General features: G+C 45.4%; 1 protein-coding gene across 2 annotated transcripts in view; it reads left to right on the top strand.

Moving 5' to 3' along the window:
* The window catches only part of ARHGAP39 (Rho GTPase activating protein 39), a 257,679-nt gene extending 231,046 nt beyond the window's left edge, over window positions 1-26,633 (top strand). For both annotated transcript variants that reach the window (XM_082257586.1, XM_082257585.1), the window contains 2 exons: window positions 17,723-17,892; window positions 25,038-26,633. In XM_082257586.1, the coding sequence (XP_082113712.1) occupies window positions 17,723-17,892; window positions 25,038-25,232 (365 nt within the window). In that variant the 3' untranslated portion in view covers window positions 25,233-26,633. The remainder of the gene's footprint in view (window positions 1-17,722; window positions 17,893-25,037) is intronic.
* The last annotated feature ends 281 nt before the right edge of the window (window positions 26,634-26,914 follow it).

Here is a 26,914-nt window from a genome sequence, read left to right as displayed (position 1 = left end):
TACCTTCCCTGTGTCCTAAGCCCAGTCATCCTCGGGAGTGTGCGTTACATTCCTTGGATGTGGTTCGGGCAATCAGGGTATACCTGAAAACTACGGACCCGTTTCGTGAAACGGATTCACTTTTTGTGATCACGGATGGCCCTAAAAAGGGGTTGCCTGCATCTGCCGCGACTATCTCCAAATGGATCAGACAGACGGTGGTACAGGCTTATTCTATTAAGGGTCGGAATCCTCTGTTCCCTGTTAAGGCGCACTCCACTCGGGCGCTCAGTGCTTCCTGGGCCTTCCGCCATCAGGCGTCAGTGGTCCAGGTTTGCAAGGCGGCTACCTGGTCGTCGGTTCATACCTTTACAAAATTTTATAAGGTTGATGTGATGGCATCGTCGGATGCCTCTTTTGGCCGCAAAGTTTTGCAGGCCGCAATTTGAGGAGACCGGTGGTCTACCTCGAGGGTTTTTTTCTGTTGGATTATCAGTTGAGCCTCATCCTTTTGTTTGATGAGCCTCTAAGACTTCTAGTCGGCACCGGTTGGGCCTTCTGGATTTGAATTTTGATTTCTGTTATCCCACCCCTCATTTGTGGCACTGCTTTGGGACGTCCCAATTTGATATTAATCAAGAGGACTGCGTCTGTCAATGAGCGACAGAGAAAAATGGATTTTTGTAAGATCTTACCGTAAAATCCTTTTCTCTTAAGCTCATTGACAGACGTAGTACCCGCCCCTCTATCATTGAGTTGGGTTGGGTTAAATTCTCTAACACTGCTTTGTGACATAACTGACTTCCTGTAGCAGAGAGAGAGAGGATATACCCTCTGGGACTGCCCCTAAGGTGTGGCCAGAACGTTTTCTTTCTGCCTAGTCCTACTCCTGTAGAGGGCAGCATAACCCAATTTGATATTAATCAAGAGGACTGCGTCTGTCAATGAGCTTAAGAGAAAAGGATTTTACGGTAAGATCTTACAAAAATCTATTTATCTCTGCTGTTACATGAAAAGCCACATCCAATCACAGTAAGAAACACGTGCCCTAGGGACACACTTAACCCCTCCTTCCCCAATAAAGTTAACCCCTTCCCTGCCAGTGTCATTTTTACAGTAACAGTGCATATGTATAGCACTGATTACTGCAGTAATGTCACTGGTACCCCTAAAAGTGTCAATAATGTCAGTCAGGGGTCCGATCTGTCTGCCGCAATGTCGCAGTCCCGCAAAAAATCGCAGATCACCGCCATTACTCGTTAAAAAAAAAAAAACAACAAAAATCTTTCCCTTAGTTAGTAAACGAAATAACTTTTGCGCAAACCAATCAAAATACGCTTATTGCGATTTTTTTTTCTTTACCAAACATATGTAGCAGAAAACAAATTGGCCAAAAATGTTAAAACATTTTGATTTTTACATTTTTTTTTGGGAATTTCATATAAAAAAATGTGAAAAATATTGTTATTTTTGCAAAATTGTCGCTCTTTTTTTGCTTATAGCGCATGATCAAAAAATCGCACAGGTGATCAAATACCACCAAAAGAAAGCTTTGTTTGTGGGAAAAAAAGGACGTCAAATTCGTTTAGGTACAGCGTCGCACGACCGCGCAATTGTCCGTTAAAGTCACACAGTGCCGAATCGCAAAATAGGGCCTGGTCAGGAAGGGGGTAAAATCTTCCGGGGCTTAAGTGGTTAAAATTGTGCACACTCGTGGAATGGCAAAAAACTACGGTACCTAAAAATCTCCGTAGGCAATGCTTTAAATGCCTTTACAAATTACCAGTTTAGATTTACAGAGGAGGTCTAGGGCTAGAATTATTGCTGTCATTCTAACGATCGTAGGGATACCTCACATTTGTGGTTTGAACACCGTTTACATATGTGTGTGCAAATTAAGTATGCGTTCACTTCTGCGGGATGGGGTTCTTTAAAAAAAAAATATTATTATTTATTTTACTTTTTATTTATAGACTTTCCATTTCATGTTTTTTTTTTTCCTATTACAGGGATGTAAACAGAGTGCGCGCCCCTGAATGGGAGACAAACTTCAGTACCCTATGTTTTCCATAGACAACACTTTAACCACTTTAAGACCGGAAGATTTGACCCCCTTCCTGACCAGGCCATATTTTGCGATTCGGCACTGCGTTATTTTAACGGACAATTGCGCGGTCTTGCCTCACTGTACCCAAATAAAATTGACGTCCTTTTTTACCCACCCATAGAGCTTTCTTTTGGTGGTATTTGATCACCTGTGCGATTTTTTATTTTTGCGCTATAAACAAAAAAAGAGCAAAAATTTGGGGAAAAAAAAAACAATATTTTTCACATTCTGCTTTATAACATTCCCCAAAAAAAAATTTAAAAATCAAAATTTTTTAACATTTTAGGCCAATTTGTTTGCTGCTACATATTTTTGGTAAAAATAAATCCCAGTAAGCGTATTTTGATTGGTTTGCGCAAATGTTATCGCGTTTACTAACTACGGGAAAGATTTATGTAATTTTTATTGTTTTTTTTTTTTTTACTAGTAATGGCGGCGATCTGCGATTTTTAGCGGGACTGCGACATTGCGGCGGACAGATCGGACCCCTAACTGACATTTTTGACACTTTTGGGGTACCAGTGACATTACTACAGTAATCAATGCTAAAAATATGCACTGTCACTGTAATAATGACACTGGCAGGGAAGGGGTTAACCCTATGGGTGATCGAAGGGTTAAATGTATGCCTCATGCTTACTGACATGTGTGGGGGGGGGGTTCTGTGACAGACACAGAGATCGCAGGTTCAGCTATGCTGAATCCTGTGATCTCTCCCTGTCTGTCACTGAGAAGATCTGCCTGCTTTGTTTACATAAGCAGGTGGGTCTTCTCACACTTTCCCTGACCCTCCACTAAGAACAGAAACCCCCCCCCTCCCTCATTATAGACCCCCCCCCCCCCACTAAATATGAAACCTCATCCTTCAGTATAGACCCCCATCCCTCAATAAAGACCCCCATCAGTACAGTCCCCCCCCTCTACCAGTATAAACGCCCCCTCAGTACAGACCCCTCTTCATTAAGTATAGACCCCCCTCCCTCAGTACAGAACTCCCTCCAGCAATTATAGTCCTCCCACAGTACAGACCCCCCTCCCTCAGTACAGACCCCCCTCCCTCAGTACAAACCCCCTCCCTCAGTACAAACCCCCCTCCCTCAGTACAGACACCCCTCTCTCAGTACAGACCCCCCTCCCTCAGTACAGACCCCCCTCCCTCAGTACAAACCCCCCTCCCTCAGTACAGACCCCCCTCCCTCAGTACAAACCCCCTCCCTCAGTACAGACACCCCTCTCTCAGTACAGACCCCCCTCCCTCAGTACAGACCCCCCTCCACTAGGTATAGATCCCCTCCGTCAGTACAGACCCCTCTCCAAGTATAGTCCTCCCTCAGTACAGACCCCCCCCTCCCTCCATAAAGTATAGTCCCCTCTCAGTACAGACCCCCTTCCCTCAGTACAGACCCCCCCCTCCATCAGTATAGACCCCCTCCCTCAGTAAAGACCCCCCTCCCTCAGTACAGATCACCCCTACACTAAGTATAGATCGCCCTCCGTCAGTACAGACCCCCTTCCAAGTATAGTCCTCCTTCAGTACAGACCCCCCCCCCTCCATAAAGTATAGTCCCCTCTCAGTACAGACCCTCTTCCAAGTATAGTCCTCCTTCAGTACAGACCCCCCCTCCCTCCATAAAGTATAGTCCCCTCTCAGTACAGACCCTCTTCCAAGTATAGTCCCCTCTCAGCACAGACCCCCTTCCAAGTATAGTCCTCCTTCAGTACAGACCCCCCCCCCTCCCTCCATAAAGTATAGTCCCCTCTCAGTACAGACCTCCTTCCCTCAGTACAGACCCCCCCCCTCCTTCAGTATAGACCTCCCCTCCATCAGTACGGACCCCCCCCCCCTCCCTCAGTACAGACCCCTCTAATCAGTATAGACCACCCCTCTCCCATCTGTACAGACCCCCCTCCTCCCCTTATGCACCTGGGCGGCAGGCGATTCAGTGTGCAGCCTCTTTGCCCAGACTGTCACTCTCTGGGCAGAGTCTTATTCAGGGCTAGCAAGGCGCCAGCATGTTTCAGCTGAAGAGAGCCCTGCCTCCAGGACCCTCCACCACCCTCAGGATGGTGTCACCCCTCTGCAGGTGTCACCCAGGTACAGGCCACACCCCCACAGCAATGCCGCTAGTGGTGTGCTCGGTTTTCATTTGCAACTGCATGCATTCAATTATTTTTGCTCTGTTATTATGGGGGATATATGACCTCATTTTTATCCAAAAAAAAATCAACAACATAAAATAAAACCCAAGCTGTGTGTGTGTCAGTATTATTAATGATTGTAATAAAACAATCACTGAGTACCAATGGCGATGTGTGGACTGGAGGAATATTCCGTACATCCTGTGTGTGCGATTCTGTACTGCCACCCCGCTGGGTGAACCTATCACTTCAGACTGTGACGCTGACAGGGACGGAACGCGCTGGGAGGGAAGAATTTATTCTGGGAGATGAGTCACAGTTCCTGTCCTTTGCCTGTCTGACATCTTTAGGTGTTTTATAAAATGGAGCACAGGGGGCTTTAATATAAAGATTACCAAATGAGTCGTTTGTTTGGCTTGCTGGCGACCCTAGAGCGCGCAATCTAGAGACCGTAACATCTAATGAGATACACTGTATCAGCATTCCCCATGGGAATATATTTCTACATATGCGTCTTTCTTTTATCCAGTCTTTATATGTAGTTGTAGTATATTTTGTTTTTTGTCTTTTTATATATATATGTCTGTTCAATAAAGAGAGCAATTTTAATTGATTATATGGCGTGGTAATTGTGATCATCCTCTCTCCAATTGCCCATACAAAGCCCCATCTTTCTCTTAGTATTTTGTTGTACACAATAATAGGGGTTTGGGCCCATTATCACGGAAATTGTTATTCATGAGTAGTTTGTTATTTGTACAGTGCCATAGAATATGCTGGCGTTTTACACTCACCGGCCACTTTATTAGGTACACCTTGCTAGTACCGGGTTGGACCCCCTTTTGCCTTCATTCTCCGTGGAATAGATACAACAAGGTGCGGGAAACGTTCCTCAGAGATTTTGCTCCATAGTGACATGATGGCATCACACAGTTGCTGCAGATTTGTTGGCTGTACATCCATGATGCCAATCTCCCGTTCCACCACATCCCAAAGGTTCTCTATTGGATGAGATGTGGTGAGTGTGGAGGCCATTGGAGGACAGTGACCTCAATGTCATGGTGAAGAAACCAGTGGTGAGATGATTGGAGCTTTGTGACATGGTGCATTATCCTGCTGGAAAGAGCCATCAGAAGATGGGGACACTGTAGTCATAAAGGGATGGACATGGTCAGCAACAATACTCAGGTAGGGTGTGGCGTTTAAATGATGCTCAGTACTAGGGGGCCCAAAGTGTGCCAAGAAAATATCCCCCACACCATTAGACCACCAGCCTGAACCATTAACCCCCCCCCCCCCTCACACCATTACACCACCACCAGCCTGAACCGTTACAGCCCCCCCCCTCACACCATTACACCACCACCAGCCTGAACCGTTACAGCCCCCCCCCCCCCCACACCATTACACCACCACCAGCCTGAACCGTTACAGCCCCCCCCCACACCATTACACCACCACCAGCCTGAACCGTTACAGCCCCCCCCCCCCACACCATTACACCACCACCAGCCTGAACCGTTACAGCCCCCCTCCCCCACACCATTACACCACCACTAGCCTGAACCGTTACAGCCCCCCCCCCACACCATTACACCACCACCAGCCTGAACCGTTACAGCCCCCCCCCCCCCACACCATTACACCACCACCAGCCTGAACCGTTACAGCCCCCCCTCCACACCATTACACCACCACCAGCCTGAACCGTTACAACCCCCCCCCCCACACCATTACACCACCAGCCTGAACCATTAACCCCCCCCCCCTCACACCATTACACTAGGGCTGCAACTAACAATTAATTTGTATGACGACAATCTATCGATTATTTTTACGATTAGTCGACTAATCTAACGATTATTTTTATTTTATTTTTTTTGCTTAATTGAGTGTTTTTTTGATTAGCTAATTAATCCTGTAATTAATACAGACCCCTTAGTAAGCCCCCTCTCAGTACAGACCCCAGACTGGGATGGGGTCACTCTGGGATGGTGGTGTCATTCAGGGATGGTGGTCACTCAGGGATGGTGGTGCCACTCAGGGATGATGAGGGTCACTCGGGGATGATGAGGGTCACTCGGGGATGATGAGGGTCACTCTGGGATGATGGGGGTCACTCTGGGATGATGGGGGGTCACTCGGGGATGATGGGGGTCACTCGGGGATGATGGGGGTCACTCAGGGATGGTGGTGTCACTCAGGGATGGTGGTGTCACTCAGGGATATAGTCACTCAAACTTCAATAAGGAAAGGTTTTATATAAAAAGGTCATTAGAATGTTCATAATGGGGGGAGGGGCACCAGGGAAAAGCAAATGACGAGCAGATGACACTTCAGCTATAACACTAATTGCAATGAAATCATAACTGCGCTCCTTGGAATGAATATCTGCTGACATGCAGGGTTATCCTGGTATCCCCGGTATAAGCAGCGCGCTGTAATACTTGCCTGTCCCAAGCTCACAGAAAGTGCGGCGCCTCTTCCCTGACCATGTGTGTGTCTCACCACCGATTTGCGTTCCACCCATAGCAGCTTGTAACGCTCCGGCGTTTGTTTAGTGAACTGGATTTGCAGCTGCAGAATTTCCACTCAGTAGTCATGTAGAGATGTGTTGAATTACCATATCCAACTCTCCAGACTCATCATTGTGGCCCAGCCTGCCTCAGCATGCAAATATACAGACACTCAGATAAGATGTTCCTGGAGTGATAGTTGTATACGATAGTATAGAGGTGATGTGCTGAAAGGACAGGCGTGAGTAGTGATAGCAATGATAGGCACTCAATAGTAATGTTCAGGAGTGTTAGCAGATGGTGATAGATAGTATGAAGATAGGTTAGCAATCATGTACAAGTAACAGGTGGTAGGGGACAGCAGATGAAGTGTACAGGAATTGCTAACTTAGTGCAAGGATATAGATGGTAGTAGACTCAAGAGCTAGCAATCTATGTAACAGTGCAGCTGATAGAAATAGTAATGCATAGATAGCAACAGTCCTTAGTATGCAAGAGTAGATAGTGTAAGTTGATAGGAAGGAATCCCCTGTGGGGTACTTATCACTAGTAGGTTTAGAGAGATGAGGGGTCCGGTAATGAGATAAAGATCAGGTAGCGAGATACAGGATCAGTAGCGAGACTCCGGTCTATCCAGATACTGGGGAAATAGCTGGAAGCTTCGGCAGCGTCAGACAAGGCTGTATAACAAGCGGTTTGCACGAACACCTTGTGAGTGAAAGCCGGCGATTGAAATAGCCGCTCAGAGCGGCGCCTAGTGATGACGTCATGCGGCTTAAAGAGATAGGCAGGTATATGCGTTCCACCTAGCTGAAAAGGTGGGACGCAATGCGGAAGAAATGGGCTGGAAGGGTACCGAAGGTACCAGAATCTTACACAGATCTCCTATTGGCTCAGAACGCCCCATTCCATCTAAAAGCCAGCCAATCATCGCCAGCAGTTCTCCAGGCGCCAGAGATCAAACCTTCCCACAATACCTGAATGTGTTGCGGCAGAAGCTGTGGCGGAGTACGGGGGAGCAGGAGACGGTCAGTGCTCACCTCGGTGTGGACGGAGCCGGGGGGGATTTCACCCGGCCGGCAATACTTCAAGCAGTGCTGCAGCCGGCCCAGGGGCGTGTGACGTCACGCGTTGACGCGTCGACGCCTTTCACGCACGTCGACGATTTTTGGTAGTCGACTACGTTGACGCGTCGTGGCAGCCCTACATTACACCACCACCAGCCTGAACCGGTGATACAAGGCAGGATGGATCCATGCACCAAATTCTGATCCTACCATCTGAATGTTGCAGCTGAAATCCAGACTCATCAGACCAGGCAACGTTTTCCAATATTCTGTTGTCCAATTTTGGTGATCCGGTGCGAATTGTAGCCTCAGTTTCCTGTTCTTAGCTGACAGGAGTGGCACCCGGTGTGGTCTTCTGCTTCTGTAGCCCATCTGCTTCAACGTTTTCATGTGTTGTGCATTTAGAGATGGTTTTCCTCATACCTTGGTTGTAACGAGCGGTCTGCCCATTCTCCTCTGACCTCTGACATCAACAAAGCATTTTCCTCCCCACAACTGCCGCTCACTGGATATTTTCTCTTTTTCCCTCCATTCTCTGTAAACCCGAGAGATGGTTGTGTGTGAAAATCCAAGAAATACTCAGACCGGCCTGTCTGCCACCAACAACCATGCCACGTTCAAAGTCACTTCAATCCCCTTTCTTCCCCATTCTGATGCTCAGTTTGAACTTTAGCAAGTCTTCTTCACCACATCTATATGCCTAAATGCATTGGAGTTGCTGCCATGTGATTGGCTGATTAGCAATTTGTGTTACCAAGCAATTGAACAGGTGTATCTAATATAGTGGCCAGTGAGTGTAGATCACACAGAAGGGGAGGGTTTTTTTTTTTTTCCTCAACAAAAGTTACACTTGAATGGAAGAGCGGAGGTCAGATTTAAACCATAATGTGTGGTGTGCTCATACAATCGATTTTCATTTGCAACTGCATGCATCCAATCATTTCTGCTTTGTTATTATGGAGGTTATATGACCTCATTTTTATCCAATCATTTTTCAAAAAAATCAACGACGTGACGTAAAATAAAACCCGAGCTGTGTGTGTGTCAGTATTAATAATGATTGTAATAAAACAATCACCGAGTACCAATGGCGATGTGTGGACTGGAGGAATATTCCCTACAGAGGAGAGCTCTATGAGGGTCATTCTTGGGGGGTCGTCTCCCAATCCTGTGTGTGCGATTCTGTACTGTGAACCCACTGGGAGAACATATCTCAAACCGTGACGTTGACAAGGACGGAACGCGCTGGGAGGGAAGAATTTATTCTGGGAGATGAGTCACAGTTCTGAGCGTTTTCCTGTCCCTTGCCTGTCTGACATCTTTTGGTGTTCTATAAAATGAAGCACACCAGGCTTTGGTAAGACGTGCATTGTACAAAGCCACAGAATATGCTGGCGCCATATAAGGGCTCATTCACCCAATCAGTTGCATTACAGCCGTAATAAACCCAAAACCAAAAATGTCACATATTACAGCTTACCAATCATTATGTCAGGGATGTCGTGGCAGAGCCTAATGTGTGTAGGAATTTCTCACCTGATGAAGAGCCTGGAACTATGTGCGATCCCAGGACAGGGATGCTGACAGGATATCATAGCAGGACACAGGTTCACCAGAGGCACGGAGTCTAAGTGCTAGCCGGTATTCACCAGGGCCCCTGATGGTGGGGATGGATTTGGCTGCGTGCTAACACCAGGTCGCGGTCCTCCGTATTCCCCAGCCAGGCCAAGAGCAGGTCCAGATCCAATAGCCGGTAGCGGATTAGCAGATCAGGGTGAGGCAGAAGAGTAGTCAAGACAAGCCGAGGTCAGGGCAGGCAGCAGGTAATCAAGGTCGAAGGCGAGCCAGGTCAGATAATCAGGAACAGCAGGTAATTCAGGTACAGGAGATAGGAGAGCTGAAGATCACACAGCAAGGAATCAGTGGGACCACTCCCCTTAAATAGGGCGTTTGGCGCCAAATATGATAGGGTAGCCTCAAACTATTCCAATGTAGCCTTGGACTGTTCCATGGTAGCCTCAAACTCTTCCATGGTAGCCTCGAACTATTCCATGCTAGCCTCACACTGTTCCATGGTAGCCTCGAACTGTTCCGTGGTAGCCTCGAACAATTACATGGTAGCCTCTAACTATTCAAGGCACCTCTGCGTACGCGCATGCGCATAGGCGTTTGCCGGTTTGCGGCGCCAGTGCGCCTGCGCATAATAGTGAATCCCTGACACATTAGATGTGGTGGCTGCATTCGTTTTCTTTTTTAGGCTTTTTACCCCCCCCCCCCCCCCCCCACGCTTCTACGTTTCTATAAGAGGACACTGGACGGGTCCATTGCCGGACACTCAGTGACAGAGGACAGGAAGACAGCTTTGTGGCTCGCAGGTGGCTCCCAATTAGAGACTGGACATCTGCCCTCTGTACCGATGCCAGGCGTGGAGAATGTGCTTCTGCAGAGACAGACTAATGCGAACAGATGGCATTCAGTGAGAGTGGAGAACAGACCAGAGGATTGTGTCTGCGGCTTTGTCAAACTTTAATTGAATTGTGACCTTTCTAGATTAGAGGATCTTCCAGAGCAGGGCCCTACACCTTTCTGAGACCAGGGCCCGCTAAATTCTTCCAGATCCTTCAGAGCCCCAATACTAAAAATACGTGTTTACCCACTCTCTAAGATGCCCTTTTTATGCCCAATCATTTTACTGATCTGTTGCCAATTACCCGGATGTTGACCACACGCCGTGTATTTACTGCGGCAGTGTGGCTCCTCCAGGCAAACCGATGTAGGGCTATGTCGGTCGCTAGCAGGGAGCTAGGGGGCGAGCTTGTGCCGCCGGCGGCACGCTCCCGTCCCACTGGGCAGCGGGGAAGCCGATACACGGGTCAGACGGCTCTGATTGCCACCTGAAACCCGTGATCGCTCCCCGCTGAGAGAGAAGGACGGTCGGATGTTGTAAACACAGCCGACCGTTCTTCTCCCTGGAATGATCACAGAGCGCCTGTGATCCTTCTATATAGGATCACAGGTCTCTATGGTCATTTCAGAAGCCACGCCCCATACAGTTAGAAACACGCCCCTAGGCTTACATTTAACCCCTTGATCACCCACAGTGTTAACCCCTTCCCTGCCAGCATCATTATTACAGTGACAGTGCATATTTTTAGCACTGATTACTGTAGTAATGTCACTGGTCCCCCCAAAAGTGTCAAACATGTCAGTTAGGGGTCCGATCTGTCCGCCGCAATGTCGCAGTCCCGCTAAAAATTGCTGATCGCCATCATTACTAGTAAAAAAAAAAAACAATAAAAGTGACATAAATCTTTCCCGTAGTTTGTAGACGCGATAACTTTTGCGCAAACCAATCGATTTTTTTTTTTTACCAAAATATGTAGCAGAAAACAAATTGGCCTAAAATGTTAAAAAATTTTGATTTTCAATTTTTTTTTTTTGGGAATGTCATATAGCAGAATGTGAAAAATATATATATTTTTTTTTTTCAGAATTGTTGCTCTTTTTTTGTTTATAGCGCAAAAATTAAAAATCGCACAGGTTATCAAATACCACCAAAAGAAAGCTCTGTTTGTGGGGGAAAAAAGACATCAATTTTATTTGGGTACAGCGTCGCACGACCGCGCAATTGTCCGTTAAAGTAACGCAGTGCCGAATCGCAAAATATGGCCTGGTCATTAAGGGGGAAAATCCTTCCAGAAATGGTTAATCTAACTAGTTGCAAAATGTTTTTCCAGCTCTTCGTTGTTAGCACCACTTTACTTTACCAGCTTTTTGTTGCCCCTAACTTTTTTGAGACGTGTTGCTGACATAAAGTTTAAAATTACCAGATTTTTTCTTAACCACTTGCCGCTCTAACGGATGATCGCAAGTGCCCGGCGGACATCGGGTCCGCCAGGCACATGCACGGGGGTCCGTGACCGAGTGGGAGTGGGAGCGCTCGCTCCCCGGAGCCTCACAGGCTAGTGACGTACCCATACGTCACTTTGCCTGTGAGGGGCTGACCGCCGCAGTATATGTACATGCGGCGGTCAGCCCCTCACAGGCAAAGTGACGTATGGGTACGTCACTAGCCTGTGAGGCTCTGGGGAGCGAGCGTGCGCCGCCGGAGGCGCGCTCCTGCTCTGTCACGGACCCCCCCCCCCCCCCCGGGCGTGTGCCCGGCGGACCCGATGTCTGCCGGGCACTTGCGATCGTCCGTTAGAGCGGGAGAAAGGCAGGCGGCTGATGTAAACAAGCCGCCTGTCATTCTCCCCTGTGTAGAAACCGTGATCATATGGTTCTACTATGTAGGTGCGTTGATCACTGTTCCTACACCTCAAGCCACAGCCAATCACAGTTAGAATCACGCCCCTAGGGACACACACAACCCCTCCCTCTCAAAAAAAGTTAACCCCTTCACTACCAGTGTATTTTTACAGTAACAGTGCATATATATAGCACTGATTACTGCAGTAATGTCACTGGTAACCCCAAAAGTGTCAAAAATGTCAGTCAAGGGTCTGATCTGTCCGCCCCAATGTCGCAGTACCGCAAAAAAAAATCGCAGATCGCCGCCATTACGCGTTAAAAAAAACAACAACATAAAAAATGACAAAAATCTTTCCCTTAGTTAGTAAACGCGATAACTTTTGTGCAAACCAATCAAAATACGCTTTTTGCGATTTTTTTTTTTTTTACCAAACATATGTAGCATAAAACAAATTGGCCTAAAATGTTAAAAAATTTAGATTTTTACATTTTTTGGGAATTTCATATAAAAAAATGTGAAAAATATTGTTATTTTTGCAAAATTTACGCTCTTTTTTTTTTTTTGTAGCGCATGATCAAAAAATCGCACAGTTGATCAAATACCACCAAAAGAAAGCTCTGTTTGTGGAAAAAAAAAGGACGCCAAATTTGTTTGGGTACAGCGTCGCACGACCGCGCAATTGTTCGTTAAAGTCACGCAGTGCCGAATCGCAAAATAGGCCCTGGTCAGGAAGGGGGTAAAATCTTCCGGGGCTTAAGTGGTTAAAATGGTTAATTTTCTCATTTTCAATATGTTTTCTATTTTCTATGGTGAATAAAATCCGGGTTTATGAGATTACAAATCATTGCATTCTGTCTTTATGCTGAGCGCCCCAAATTTCTTGGAATTGGGGTTGTAAAATTGTCAGCATGCACGCAGAAGCCTTTAGAAAAGCTGAGATGTACATCTTGTATTCGCTCAGCAGGGAAACTTTTTTTTCTTCTAAAGACAAAATATTGCCAAGCACAGCAGTGTGATGGGAATCCTGCACTGATTGGTCAGCTGTAGTCAGAAACAGGCAGGTGGGATGTGTGGAGGAACACTGCCATCTGGTGGCCAATCCTGGTATGTACTCTGCTGGAAGGAGTGAAGACACTCAGGACCAGAAGTGGTTACAAACATCATGTAAACCACAATATAATAAACTAAAAATCAGTGTGCAGTATTTATTTTTTTATTTTTTATTTAGATGCATAAAAAATAATTTTAACCTCCGTTCTCACCAGAACAAATAAAGAAAAAATAGACATGCAACCACTACATGTTTGCTTTAAATCTGAACTCCGGCCTTCCCTTCACTCTTGCACAATTGTAAAGTCCTCTCTCCTCTACAAACATTTCTTACTCTGATTTCCTGGCTGGAGGACATCCAACATCATCTAGCTCTTTCCTCCCCACCTCTGATTTGGTGCCCCTCTCTTTCATTAGATTGCACTTCTTTCAATCATGGTGGCTCAGCACCACGCATGGGCATTGCCAATGCAAATACAGCCTGGCTAGCAACGCCCACTCCTCCAGATTGACATCAACACATAATTACATAGTTACATAGTTACATAGTTAGTGAGGTTGAAAAAAGACATAAGTCCATCCAGTTCAACCTATGATGTGTGTGTGTGTTTGCCTTTAACCGTACATTGTATACCCCTGTATGTTGTGGTCTTTAAGGTGTCCATCCAATAGTTTTTTGAAACTATCAATGCTCCCCGCTGATACGACTGCTTGCGGAAGAGAATTCCACATCCTTACCGCTCTTACAGTGAAGAACCCCTTACGCACTTTAAGGTTAAACCGCCTTTCCTCAAGTTTTAGTGAGTGGCCACGTGTCTTATTGTATCTCCTTTCTCTGAATAGTTTGTTCCTTATGCTAGGGTCACCAGTACAGTATTTGTACATTGATATCATATCCCCCCTCAATCGTCTCTTCTCCAGAGAGAATAAGTTCAGTGCTTGTAGTCTTTCCTCATAGCTGATGGCCTCCATTCCCCTAATTATTTTTGTTGCCCTTCTCTGGACTTTCTCCAGTTCCAGCACATCCTTCCTGAGGACCGGTGCCCAGAACTGGACAGCATACTCCAGGTGTGGCCGGACCAGAGTCTTGTAGAGTGGAAGAATAATCTCTTTATTTCTGGAGTGAATCCCCTTTTTTATACATCCCAGTATTCTGTTGGCTTTGCTTGCGGCGGCTTGGCATTGCATGCCACTGCCAAGCCTGTTGTCTACCAGTACCCCCAGGTCCCTTTCCATCCTAGACTCACCCAGAGGTTCCCCCCCCCCCCCCCTAGTGAGTAGCTTGCTTTCTGGTTTCTGGCCCCCAAGTGCATTACTTTACATTTTTCTACATTAAATCTCATCTGCCATGTAGTTGCCCACCCCGTTATTTTGTTCAGGTCTGCTTGTAAGATTTCCACATCCTGCATAGAAGATATTGGCATGCCTAATTTAGTATCATCTGCAAATACTGAGATTGTACTAGATATCCCCTCCTCTAGATCATTTATGAATAAATTAAACAGGATTGGTCCCAGGACAGAACCCTGGGGGACCCCACTTTCCACACCCACCCAATCCGAGTACTCCCCATTAATCACCACCCTCTGGACTCTCCCCTGGAGCCAGTTCTCTATCCAGGTACTCACCTTATGGTCCATACCTACCTTCCTTAGTTTGTACAGTAAGCGTTTGTGGGGAACGGTGTCAAAGGCCTTCGCAAAGTCCAGATACACCTCATCCACAGGCCTTCCTTTATCAAGGTGGCAGCTCACTTCATCATAGAAGGTTAATAGATTGGTTTGGCACGAACGATTTTTCATGAATCCATGCTGATTACTACTTATAATACCGTTTTCATTACTAAAGTCTTGTATGTGGTCCCTTATCATCCCCTCCAAAATTTTGCAGACTACTGATGTTAGGCTGACCGGCCTATAGTTACCCGGGATATATCTCGGCCCCTTTTTAAATATTGGTACCACGTTGGCTTTTTTCCAATCAGCTGGCACCATACCCGTCTGTAAACTATCCTTAAAGATCAAGAATAATGGTCTGGCAATCACCTGGCTGAGCTCATTAAGAACCCTTGGGTGCAAGCCATCCGGTCCCGGGGATTTATTTATGTTAAGTTTCTCTAGTTTAGCTCTAAGTCTATCCTCTGTTAGCCATGGCGGCACTTCCTGAGGTGTATTATATAATATTTGCATAACTCCTCCCACTGCTTGCATCAGGACTGAGGGCTCCTGGGAAGAGTACTGAGGCGGAGTGTTGTGATGTGTTCATGTGTACCCGCCCCCTGCCAGCCCGGATCTGCCTGCATTGCATAGAGACCTAGTGATCATGTCACTGGGTCCAAAATAATGTATGTAATGGGAATGGGAGGATCTTATTTATCAATGTCATTAGAATGTTAATGAGGGGGGAGAGAGGAAGCCAGAAAAGCAAAATATAAGCAAGGCTGTATCTATCCGAATTTCTGAATGATAATAGTAACGAATTGAAATAAATCTGAAACAACAAAACAACATTTCGGAGGAAATTCTAATAGTTTTTGAATCAAATTCAAATCGTTTTCTAATTGAATTCAAATTTCTGAAGAGAATAAATAGAATAGAAAATAAAGGAATGGAATAGATAATAATAGAATACAAAAGAATAGAATCGAAAATAAAAGAATTTAATAGAGTAAAACAGAACAGAATACTAAATAAAACAACAGAAGAAATAGAATAGAAAATAGAATAGAAAAGAATACTGTAAACAGGACAAAATAGAAAATAAAATAACAGAATCAAATAGAATAGAAAATCGAGGAATAAAATAGAAAGAATATAACCTAATCTTCTGAAATTAAAATTTTAAGTAGAATAAATTTGAATAGAATAGTAAAGAATAGCATAGAAAAAAAAATAAAATAGAATATAACCATCTTCTGAAATTCAAATTTTAAGTAGAATAAATTTGAATAGAATAGAAAAGAATAGCATAGAAAAATAAAATAGAATATAACCATCTTCTGAAATTCAATAGTACAAATAGAATAAATTTGAATTTTGAATGGAATAAATTTGAATAGAAAATAAAATAATAGAATAGACTAGAATAAAAAAAAAAAACAATAGAATAGAAATAATATGACCATTCTCCGTAATTTGAATTTTAAAAAGAATAAAATTGAATTAGTATACAATAGAATAGAATAGAAAAAACAATAGAATAAAATGGAATAGAAAGAATATAACAATCTTCCAAAATCCGAAATTTGAATAGAAAAGAATAGTATATAATAGAAAAGAATAGAATACATAAAAAAAGAATGGAGTAGAATACAAAAAAAATAAAAAATAGAATATAACGGAATTGAAAATAAACCATCTTCCAAAATTTGAATTTCAAATAGAATAAATTTGATTTCTAATGGAATTCAAATTGATTAGAAATGTCTTAATTCAGTCAAATGAAGTTCAGTTTGACCGAATATGGAAAATTTGAATTGATAGAATAGAAAAGAATAGCATAGAAAAAATAAAATAGAATATAACCATCTTCTGAAATTCAATAGTACAAATAGAATAAATTTGAATTTTGAATGGAATAAATTTGAATAGAAAATAAAATAATAGAATAGACTAGAATAGCAAAAAACAAAACAATAGAATAGAAATAATATAACCATTCTCCGAAATGTGAATTTCGAAAAAGAATAAAATCGAATTAGTATAGAATATAATAAAATAGAAAAGAAAAGAATAGAAAAAAACAATAGAATCAAATGGAATAGAAAGAATATAACCACCTTCTGAAATTCGAATTACAAATAGAATAAATTTGAATTTTGAATAGGATAAATTTGAATAGAAAATAAAATAATAGAATAGAACAGACTAGAATAGAAAAAAAACAATAAAATAGAAGTAATATAACCATTCTCCTAAATTAGAATTTGGAAAACAATGAAATTGAATAAGTATAGAATAAAACAAAATAGAAAAGAATATAAAAAACAATAGAATAAAATGGAATAGAAAGACTATAACCATCTTCCAAAATCCGAATTTTGAATAGAAAAGAATAGTATATAATAGAAAAGAATAGAATACATAAAAAAAAGAATGGAGTAGAATACAAAAAAAAAAAAAATAGAATATAACGGAATTGAAAATATGCCCATCTTCCAAAATTTTCATTTCAAATAGAATACATTTGATTTCTAATGGAATTCAAATTGATTAGAAATTTCTTAATTCAGTCAAATGAAGTTCAGTTTGACTGAATATGGAAAATTTGAATTGATTCGAATTTGAATAAATAAAATGATTGAACCGAATTTAACTAAACAAATGTATGTAAATAACAAATCGAAATGATACAAATGTTTTGTTCTGCACATTTGGGCTCCCCATTCATTCCTTCATGTAAATTGTCACTATATTTTAGGTGGAGCTCCCAACTTTCAGGGACAGCTTGGCGCGCTCCTGGAAATGTTTTCTCAGTGTATGGTGTTATCAGCTTATACTACTTGTAATACGTGTTCAGCTTTCTAGAACTGGGTGGCGGTCACATTGCAGTAACAGTGAGTAATGGGATGATATTTGTGTATGTGGAGTGACCTCTCTTCTCTCCCCCGCAGCCTCCTTATTGAAGCTCTGGTACCGGGAGCTGGAGGAGCCGCTCATCCCGCATGAATTCTATGAACAATGCATCACTCACTACGAGAACCCCGAGGCGGCCTTCGATGTCGTCCATTCACTTCCTAAACTCAACAAGATGGTGCTGTGCTACCTCATCCGCTTCCTACAGGTACGTGTTATATAGTATGTCTTCCCTGCTATACTCAGGGCCTCGTGCCTCATCCATTTCCTACAAGTACAGCCATGGCCAAATGTTTTCAGAATGACACAAATATTCGTTTTCACAAAGTCTACTGCTTCAGTGTTTTTAGATCTTTTTGTCAGATGTTACTATGGTATACTGAAGTATAATTCAAGCATTTCATAGGTGGCAAAGGCTTTTATTGACAATTATATTAAGTTTATGGAAAGAGTCAATATTTGCAGTGTTGACCCTTCTTTTTCAAGACTTCTGCAATTCTCCCTGGCATGCTGTCAATCAACTTCTGGGCCACATCCTGACTGATGGCGCCCATTCTTGCATAATCTATGCTTGGAGTTTCAGAATTTGTGGATTTTTTTGTTCACCCGCCTCTTGAGGATTGACTGGGGGCTGTACCTGGTGGGGCTCCTACCAGGACCCCCCCCCCTTCCTGCCTGTGCCATTTTCTGAGGCCTAGGGATCCCTCCTGGGTCCCTGGGAGCCTTGTAATGCCGCACGGGGCCGATATTTTCTTGTAGCATGTGTGTTTAATGCACGGCAGCAATATTTGTGTAGTCCGGCGACCTTTTTTGGTGGTTTGTCATTGGAAATAGCGGCGGCCATGAGAGTGGAGCCTTCTGAGTGGTGATTTTCGGCGGTGGGAGCCCCTCCTCATCCCCTGGTGCTGACTCCTGGATCTTTTCATTTCCTGATCGCCGTTCATGCAGATTCTCCTGGTAGCTGCGGTGCCTGGTTTCTGCGGGGTGGTGAGTCTAGTGGGGTCCTCTCCCTCTCTACTCTATCGATTGGTGCTCTGTGACTGGCAACCGGGTGGGCAGCCAGAGCGGTGGCGGTTGTCCCTTAGCAGTGTTTTACACTTTTTTGTGGGATCCCCCTGGTGACTCATGGAGTCTTTGGAGCACATCTCCCCACCTGATCCCCTCTCTGAGGCTGCGGGGCCCTCCGGGTCCCATCTATCCATCGATCCACTGACGGCTGTCTTGGAGTCCTTGGTGTCCCAGGTGGAGGTGGCTTTTGGGCGACGGGCTAGCAAAAAGTGCCCCCTGCCTTCCACTGCCTTATCTGTCTCATCAGATCCTGATTTTGATTTGGCCACCGCGGATGTGGGTCATCCTGCTGGGTCTGGGACCACGCGCCCTGAATGCTCAGATAGTGAGGAGGATTCCTCCACTTCTGCAACCATGTACGAAAAGGCGCTGGTGGACACACTGATTGTAGCTGTGTGTAAGACCTTAAAGATGGAAGACGCAGCTGAAGCTGCGATGGAGGCGCAGGTTCCCTTATTCATTCACGAGCCATCCAGAGTGGAAAAGGTGTTCCGTTTCCCCTCCTATTTTGACAGAATTGTCACTAAATAGTGGGGACAACCAAAGCATCCCCTTGGGGTCCCTTAGCGATTTTGCTAGGCGATACCACTATGAGGAGTCCCTTCTTAAGAAGTGGACTGTTCCACTAGTGGTGGACCGTCTGATTTCCAGATTAAACAAGGCAGTGATTCCGATTGAAGAGTCCCCGGCCTTTAAAGACCCGGCTGACAGGCTGTGGCCCGCAATATGTACACCCTGGCTGGTTCGGCACTCAGGCCGATATTCACCATTGCCCTGGTGTCGCAGACTCTGACTGAATGGGTTTGGCTTTTGCGCTGTGACCTGGAGGGGGAGTAGCTCCCACCTGCCTTTGCTGTGCTGGCGGACCAGCTTGTCCAGGGGCTGCAGTTTATCTGTGAAGTCTCTTTGGATGTGGCTCCCCTAGTGGCTCAGCTCTCTGTTTCGGCAGTGGCCCTTCAGCGTGTCTTTTGGCTCAAATGCTGGTCTATGGACCAGACTTCTAAAAAGGCTTTGACTGATCTTCCAATTCAAGGAGATTGCCTGTTTGGTGCTACCCTGGATGACATCATTAAAGGTCTCACAGGGGGGAAGAGTACCTTTCTTCCGCAGGCTACTAAGGGCAAGGACACCCATCGTAGAAGTTGGCCCTCCCCCTCGGCTCATAAGAATTTTTCTTCAGGGTTGACTGACAAGTGATCGGAGCACTTGGTCTGGCAAGTCAAGAGCTGGCTTCTCCAGACCTTCGGACAAGGCCCCTTCAGCATGAAGGTGCGCCTCACCCGTATCTGGGGTGGGGGGGACGTCTTCGCTGGTTCCTGGACCCGCAGACTCCCCTGGTACAAGTCAGGTGGGTCCATGTGGTAATTCGGTCCGGCTACAAGATCGAGTTTCATTCTTACCCTCTGGTAAGGTTCTTCCTTACAACATGCGACTGTCCCCAGTCCGCTAACACCTTGGTCCTCAACCCTGGTCCTCAGGGCCCACTAACAGGCCAGGTTTGCAAGATAACTGAAATACATCCCAGGTGATATAATTTGCTGCTCAGTGATTGCAGTACTCTAGTCTGCATCTCCCCAAGGTAATACTTAAAATCTGGCCTTTGAGCCCTGAGGACCGGAGTTGAGGACCACTGCGCTAACAGGCTCTTTTTGAGGCGGTGCAAGACCTTTTACTTTATGGGGTGATGGTCCCGGTTCCGACTTCGGAACGTTTTCAGGGGTTTTTACTCAAACCTGTTTACAGGGTCTGTTCGCAGGGTGGAGGCTTCCCTGCATCAGGGGGATTTTTCTTGCCTCCATCAACATCAAGGAAGCTTACCTTCACATTCCAAAATGTGTCGGTCTCCAGCCCTTCCCCTGCTTTGCCGTGGGAGAGGAGCATTATCAGTTTGTAACCTTACCCTTTGGTCTTGCTTCTGCTCCTCGGATCTTCACAAAAGTGTTGGCCCTGGTGCTAGCAGTGTTACGCCAATGGGGGATTGCGGTACTGGGCTTCTTGGACTACCTCCTTCTGCTAAGGGAGTCTCCTACTGCTCTGGTGGAAAATCTGGAAATCACCATACAAGCTTGAGGGTGTTTGGCTGGATTCTGAAATTTCAGAAGTCTGCTCTGGTTCCATCCACAAAGCTGGACTATCTGGGTCTGACTATGGACTCAGCCTTAGCCAGAATGCTACTTCCTCGGGACAAACTCCAGAAACTGCAGGCTGTAATTCGTCTCCTGGTGTCCAGCAGATGGTAATCCCACCGAACTTGCATGCGGGTGCTGGGCCTGATGGTGTCTACCTTTTGAGGAGGTTTCGTTTGCACAGTTCCATACGAGGTCCCTGCAAGGGAGATTCTAGCCAAATGGGACAAGAATCTGCAGTCTCTGGACAATCTGATCCGGCTGACCTGGGGAATGAAAGAGTCCCTGATATGGTGGCTTCATTGTTCGGTGCTTCGGCTGCGTAAATCCTTCCTCCCCTTGTATTGGACAGTGGTCACCACGGATGCCAGCCTGTCCGGTTGGGGAGGCGTCCTGGGCAAAATTTCTGCTCAGGGGATCTGGACACTGGAAGAGTCCAGACTACCGATCAATGTCTTGGTATTTCGAGCAATCAGACTGTGCCTGGAACATTGCACAGATCTTCTTCAGGGATGTCCAGTGTGCATTTAATCAGACAATGCCACAGCTGAGGCTTATGTCAATCACCAGGGGGGCACAAGAAGTGTCCTGGTGGCTCTGGAGGTAGCCAGCATTCTAAGGTGGGCAGAACGGTTTGTTCCAGCCCTCTCCACCGTACATATTCCTGGGGTGGAAAACTGGCAGGCGGATTACCTCAGTCGGCAGGCGTTGACAAAAGCATTCAAAACGCCAAGTTTGGTTGTTTTGAATGCTGTCATTTTTTAAAATTTGGCGCCTTTAAGTCTTCTTTAAACCCTGCCACCTCCCGAGTACAGCCTTCTTACCTTCCTTCACCTTGTAGTGATCTTCCCTGTGGGGCTTTGCTTGGCTCTACACAGCCTCTGCAGAAGAAACATCCCATTCTTACTTGCACGCTGCAACGCCATTTATTTCTCTGGATGAGCCATACTCATGGGGGCCTCCAGCCATCCAGAGGAGTACAGCTTACCCATAGAAATGAGAACGGTAAGTATTTTACCAGCTGGGCTGTGCTCAGGGGGTGGAGGGATTTTTTGAGGGCCATTTTATTAGAAAGACCAGTCTCTTCTAAATGGCCAGCTGTGTGCCCCCTTGTGCCCCCCCATCTTCCTGGTATTGATGAATGGCACAAGGCAGTAACAGGCCTCCTCTAAACACCCAGCACCTGCAGGGGGTTGTGGATATAATCTTCTGGATTATTTAGGGGGCAGGTGAGCCTGGAGGTGGCCCAACCCTCCTTTGAAAGGTAATTGGGGGCATAATGGAAGCCCAGCTGATGGTATTACAGCAAAGGCATCCAGTATGTCCACTCACCAGTACTTTTGTTTGTTTCATGTGCGTTGCCCTTCCATGTGTTCTTTACTATGAAGGCCAGTAATAGGTGGGGGCAGAGGCCATTTTCTTTGTTGTTATTGTGTACTGGTGAGTGGACATACTGGATGCCTTTGCTGTAATACCATCAGCTGGGCTTCCATTATGCCCCCAATTACCTTTCAAAGGAGGGTTGGGCCACCTCCAGGCTCACCTGCCCCCTATCTATCCATTAGCTTGCATGTGCTTACACTGTGAAGACTCTAAGGCCCCTTTCACACATACGGTCCGTTCAGTTCTTCAGTTCAGTCACGTCAAATGTATTAGTTTTCCATCCGTTTTTCATCAATTTTTCATCCGTTTTTCATCCGTTTTTTCATCAGTTGTCATCCGTTTTTCGTCAGTTGTTATCCGTTTTTCATCAGTTGTTATCTGTTTTTCATCCGTTGTCATCCGTTTTTCGTCCGATCCGTTTTTTTGACGGATGAAAAATAGGGCATTCATCCGTTCAAAAAAACGGACATTGACGGAAGTGGATGAAAACGGATGTTAACTGATGATCATCCGTTGTCATCAGTTTTTACATAGAGATACATTGATGTCCGTTTTTCATCCGTCAACAGATGGATGAAAAACGGACAAACGGACAGCATGTGTGAAAGGGGCCTTATAAATTCATTAGAGCTAGGACTGCAAGTAACACAGGGAGCCGTGGAGTGGCCCTGCAGGTTACACATGTTTGCGTTTGCAAATGTGTGCTAACTAAACCCCTGTTTTGACGCAAACTGTTAGACAGGTTAATTTGGTTGGTAAGCAAACTGGCTAGCAGATTGAACTGGGAATTTTACTTTTGTTTGTTTCATGTGCGTTGCCCTTCCATGTGTTCTTTGCTATGAAGGCCAGTAATAGGTGGGGGCAGAGGCCATTTTCTTTGTTCGGTGAAAAGTAGGATCAGAGCTAGGTAAAAGCAGTCTTGGAGGCCAAGGAAGTGCAGTTTTTTGAGAAGGTGCAGGTGGTAAACTGTGTCAACGGCAGAAAAAAAGTTCTAAGTATTAGTATGGAGTAGTGGCCATTGGTTTTAGTAGTTTGTAGGTTTTAGGAGGGCAGTTCTTGTGGAGTGTTGTGCGCAAAGGCAAAAGCGCAAAAGATCGAAAAGGCTTTTATCAATGTTATCAATGCCAACTTGCTTGTGAAAATGCAATTTTTCTGACTGGCCCTGGCTTCAGCACTGATACACGAACCCGGAACAAGCAAGCAAATCTGCAAAATCAGAGTGAAGTCAGAATAAATCTTCATACCTGTCCCAAGTCGGTAATACAGAAGGTACAGAAGCCATCAGATTAGAAGGACTTCTGAGTATCTAGTATTTTCTGAAGGCTAAAATCAGCATCGGCAGCCTTACTTTTTACAGGGTTCCTTTAAATCAGTCAAAAAGGACAGATCCTGCACATGCTGATATACAACAAGTACAAAAAGGAGTACTTCACCAGCCCATGGCGCTGTCCATGTATTCACCTCCTTTGTTTGTATGTTTTTTAGCTGAAATGTCCCGGTTGCTGCTGCTCCTCTCTCACTCCACTGGGGGGGGGGGGGGGGGGGGGCCGGATCAAAACAATTCAATTCTGTAAAGAAAAGCGCACGCAACCTCGGGCAATAACGCTTTAATAAAGGACAATAACACAGTACATTGGAATTGCACTCACACTTTTTCTTTAAGGCAATCGCTTTACAGCATTCCAACAGGAGCTACTCGCTCCTCCCGTCCCTCCAGATGGTGACTCTGCGGTCTCCTCATCCGCGGGTGCCGCCGCTGTAGCCCCGCTCTCCTTCATTTCGTGTTTTGCCTGGTCACCGGATGCCGGTTCTGGTGCGCCTGCCCACTATACCGACGTGATCTACGGCGCCTCAGGAGAGCCTCAGCCAAAGCCGGAGCCACAAGTTGTATGGAGCTGCGAGGTGGGGGACCTGAGGAAGGAGGCTCCGCCTCCGAAACGCGTTGTCCATAGCAACAGCAGAGGCAGTGCACCCGTGTCTTGAATCCCCCACCTCGCAGCTCCATAACTTTATTGGAGAGGGAGGGGTTAAGTGTGTCCCTAGGGGCGTGTTTCTTACTGTGATTGGATGTGGCTGTGTGTTTAACAGCACAGATCAACAGTCCTACATAGCAGGACCAAGTGATCTGTGCTTTTACACAGGGGAGAATGACAGGCGGCTTTGTTTACATTAGCCGCCTGCCTTTCTCCCTTTCCACCCGACGATCGCGAGTGACCGGCGGACATCGAGTCCGCTGGTCACACGCGCCGGCTTCTTCGGGTACGAGCGGGGGCGGGAGCATGCCTCCGGCGGCGCGCGCTCGTCCCCTATTCACTCCCAGGCTAGTGATGTACCGGTACGTCACTTTGCCTGGGAGGGGCTAACCACCGCCGTATATAGTCGGGCGGCGGTCGGCAAGTGGTTAAAGACCACAACATACAGGGGCATACAATGTACGGTTAACAGCAAACACACACACACATCATAGGTTGAACTGGATGGACTGATGTCTTTTTTCAACCTCACTAACTAAGTAACTATGTAAGCCATTTGGATCTAGGTGATATCCTCCCAAGCCTAGTAGCATGCAGAGAGGACAGGACAACTTTGTCATTTTGATGAGCCTTGTCTGTTTTAGTGTTTGTGAGTAGATATATGTTTATTTTTTTACAATAAATGGTTACTGGGATAATGTGCTAGGCTGGTGCTCCCTCTTTTTTGTGTTTCTCCAGACTCATTGATCAGCCTGACTTTGTCATGTGACTGAACATCGTTTAACTGTCCACCTTCCTTCCAGGTATTTGTACAGCCAGCCAATGTGGCCATCACGAAGATGGACGTCAGTAACCTGGCCATGGTCATGGCGCCCAACTGTCTGCGCTGCCAGTCGGATGACCCCCGTATCATCTTTGAGAACACCAGAAAGGAGATGTCCTTTATCCGGGTCTTAATCCAGCACCTGGACACCAGCTTCATGGAGGCAGTCCTATAGCAGATGAAAACAGGAACAGAGCATTGACTGTCGCATCTCATTGTAAGAGGAGAGGTCTCCACCCACCGCCCTGCCTTCTCATCCTTACACGCCCCTGCAGAGCCAATCCTACTCATCTCCTGTGGCAATAAGGACCTGATACACCTTCACCTCGGACCAAAGTACAGCATGAGAACTGCAAAGCATGATGGGAGTGCTGGACACTGTGGCCCCAGGGTTTAACGTATATATGTACATTCCCGATAATAGTGACTATTTAACACTGTGGTGCATACTATATGTCTGCTCTTCAAGGAGGCATATACGGTAGTGCAGATCTTGCCCCTGCTGAGGTGGACTCAAATGAAATTAGCGGTCACATCCCTTTTGGGTTGGTATATTGTGTCATAGCATGGATTGGCCCACATGTGTCTTTAGCGGCGAGCGATGACCAGATCAGTTTGGATGTAGACAGGCTGCAGAGTGTATTCCATGACTTCGGGCTGTCTTTGTTCATGCCAACACATAGGGTATGCTCATTAGGGGTCCTCAGGTGCAAAAAATGTTGCATAAAGGTTGGGGAGAGGTTGGATGTTGGACAATCTGTCCATATTCTTTGCAAAAAATTGCAATTTTGATTCATATCTGTGTGGATTTTGGTAACAGTTATTACTGAATATCTGCGGAATAACAAAGAAATGCATGGTACTACCTCATCTATGGGGTAAAAGGATTGACAGTGAGGACCTGTCATGTGCAACAGCGGACCTGCAACATTATTTGCAGCCAGATGTGATCATAGCATTTTATTTCTTTCCTACAGCTCCTCTGAATTTGTATTTATTTATTTATTTATAACCAACTGTATACATGTAGGTAGGACATTAATGTGACGGGAGGTCAGAGAGAGGATCTGGTCTGCAGCCCAGGCAGGCAGGCACTGCGTTACTACTACGTATGATGTTCCAGGAACTGAGATACGTAGACGACACAGCGGTGGATCAATATTATTTCCGATTACCTGGCATTGCTGTGGACGGCTCCCAGCACATATGATGGAGGGGTCAGTCTAACCATCACTCATGTCTCGGTTGATGTTAATTCTTTCACTAACCTTTGGGAAGGATAGAGTTCTGGAACAGAACCCTCAGTAATAATAATGCTGCTAAATTTATAACAGTTTTCCTCAAATTTTTATCAGACGTGGAAAACTATGATATTGCACTGAAGGGTAAAAAGTCGATGGAATGCCCAAGAAGGCAAAATATGAAGAAGACAGAAAAAAAATTGTAAACCATTGTGAGGGAAACTCCATCTTTTACTTTCCTAAACAGTGACGGTTTATGTTTGGATGAGGGTGGAGTAAATTATCTACAGCAAATAAAAGCATGCAAACCAGAGAGTTCTTTACCTTAGTATGGCAGATCCTATATCCCCTTCAGCACCAGACTTTGGTATTATTGGGTACCAGTATGACTTGTAGGAAACAGCTGAAAGAAAATCAGAAGAATCTTTTTCATATTTTTTAAAAAACGCAAATCCAAAATACACCAGCTAGCTCAAACACTAAGGGGATTTTTGGTGCTGTTTTTGTGCAATTAGAACATGTAATGGAGGTCAGGGTACTCCCATGTCATCTGATACAACAAGTCCATTTTTCTACTTTGATATCGGATTACTAATGCAGGGATTCATGGTTCTTT

This window comes from Pelophylax lessonae (genome assembly GCF_965119305.1).
Source record: "Pelophylax lessonae genome assembly, chromosome: 5".
Lineage (NCBI taxonomy): Eukaryota > Metazoa > Chordata > Amphibia > Anura > Ranidae > Pelophylax > Pelophylax lessonae.
This window is presented reverse-complemented; position numbering and strand designations above follow the sequence as displayed.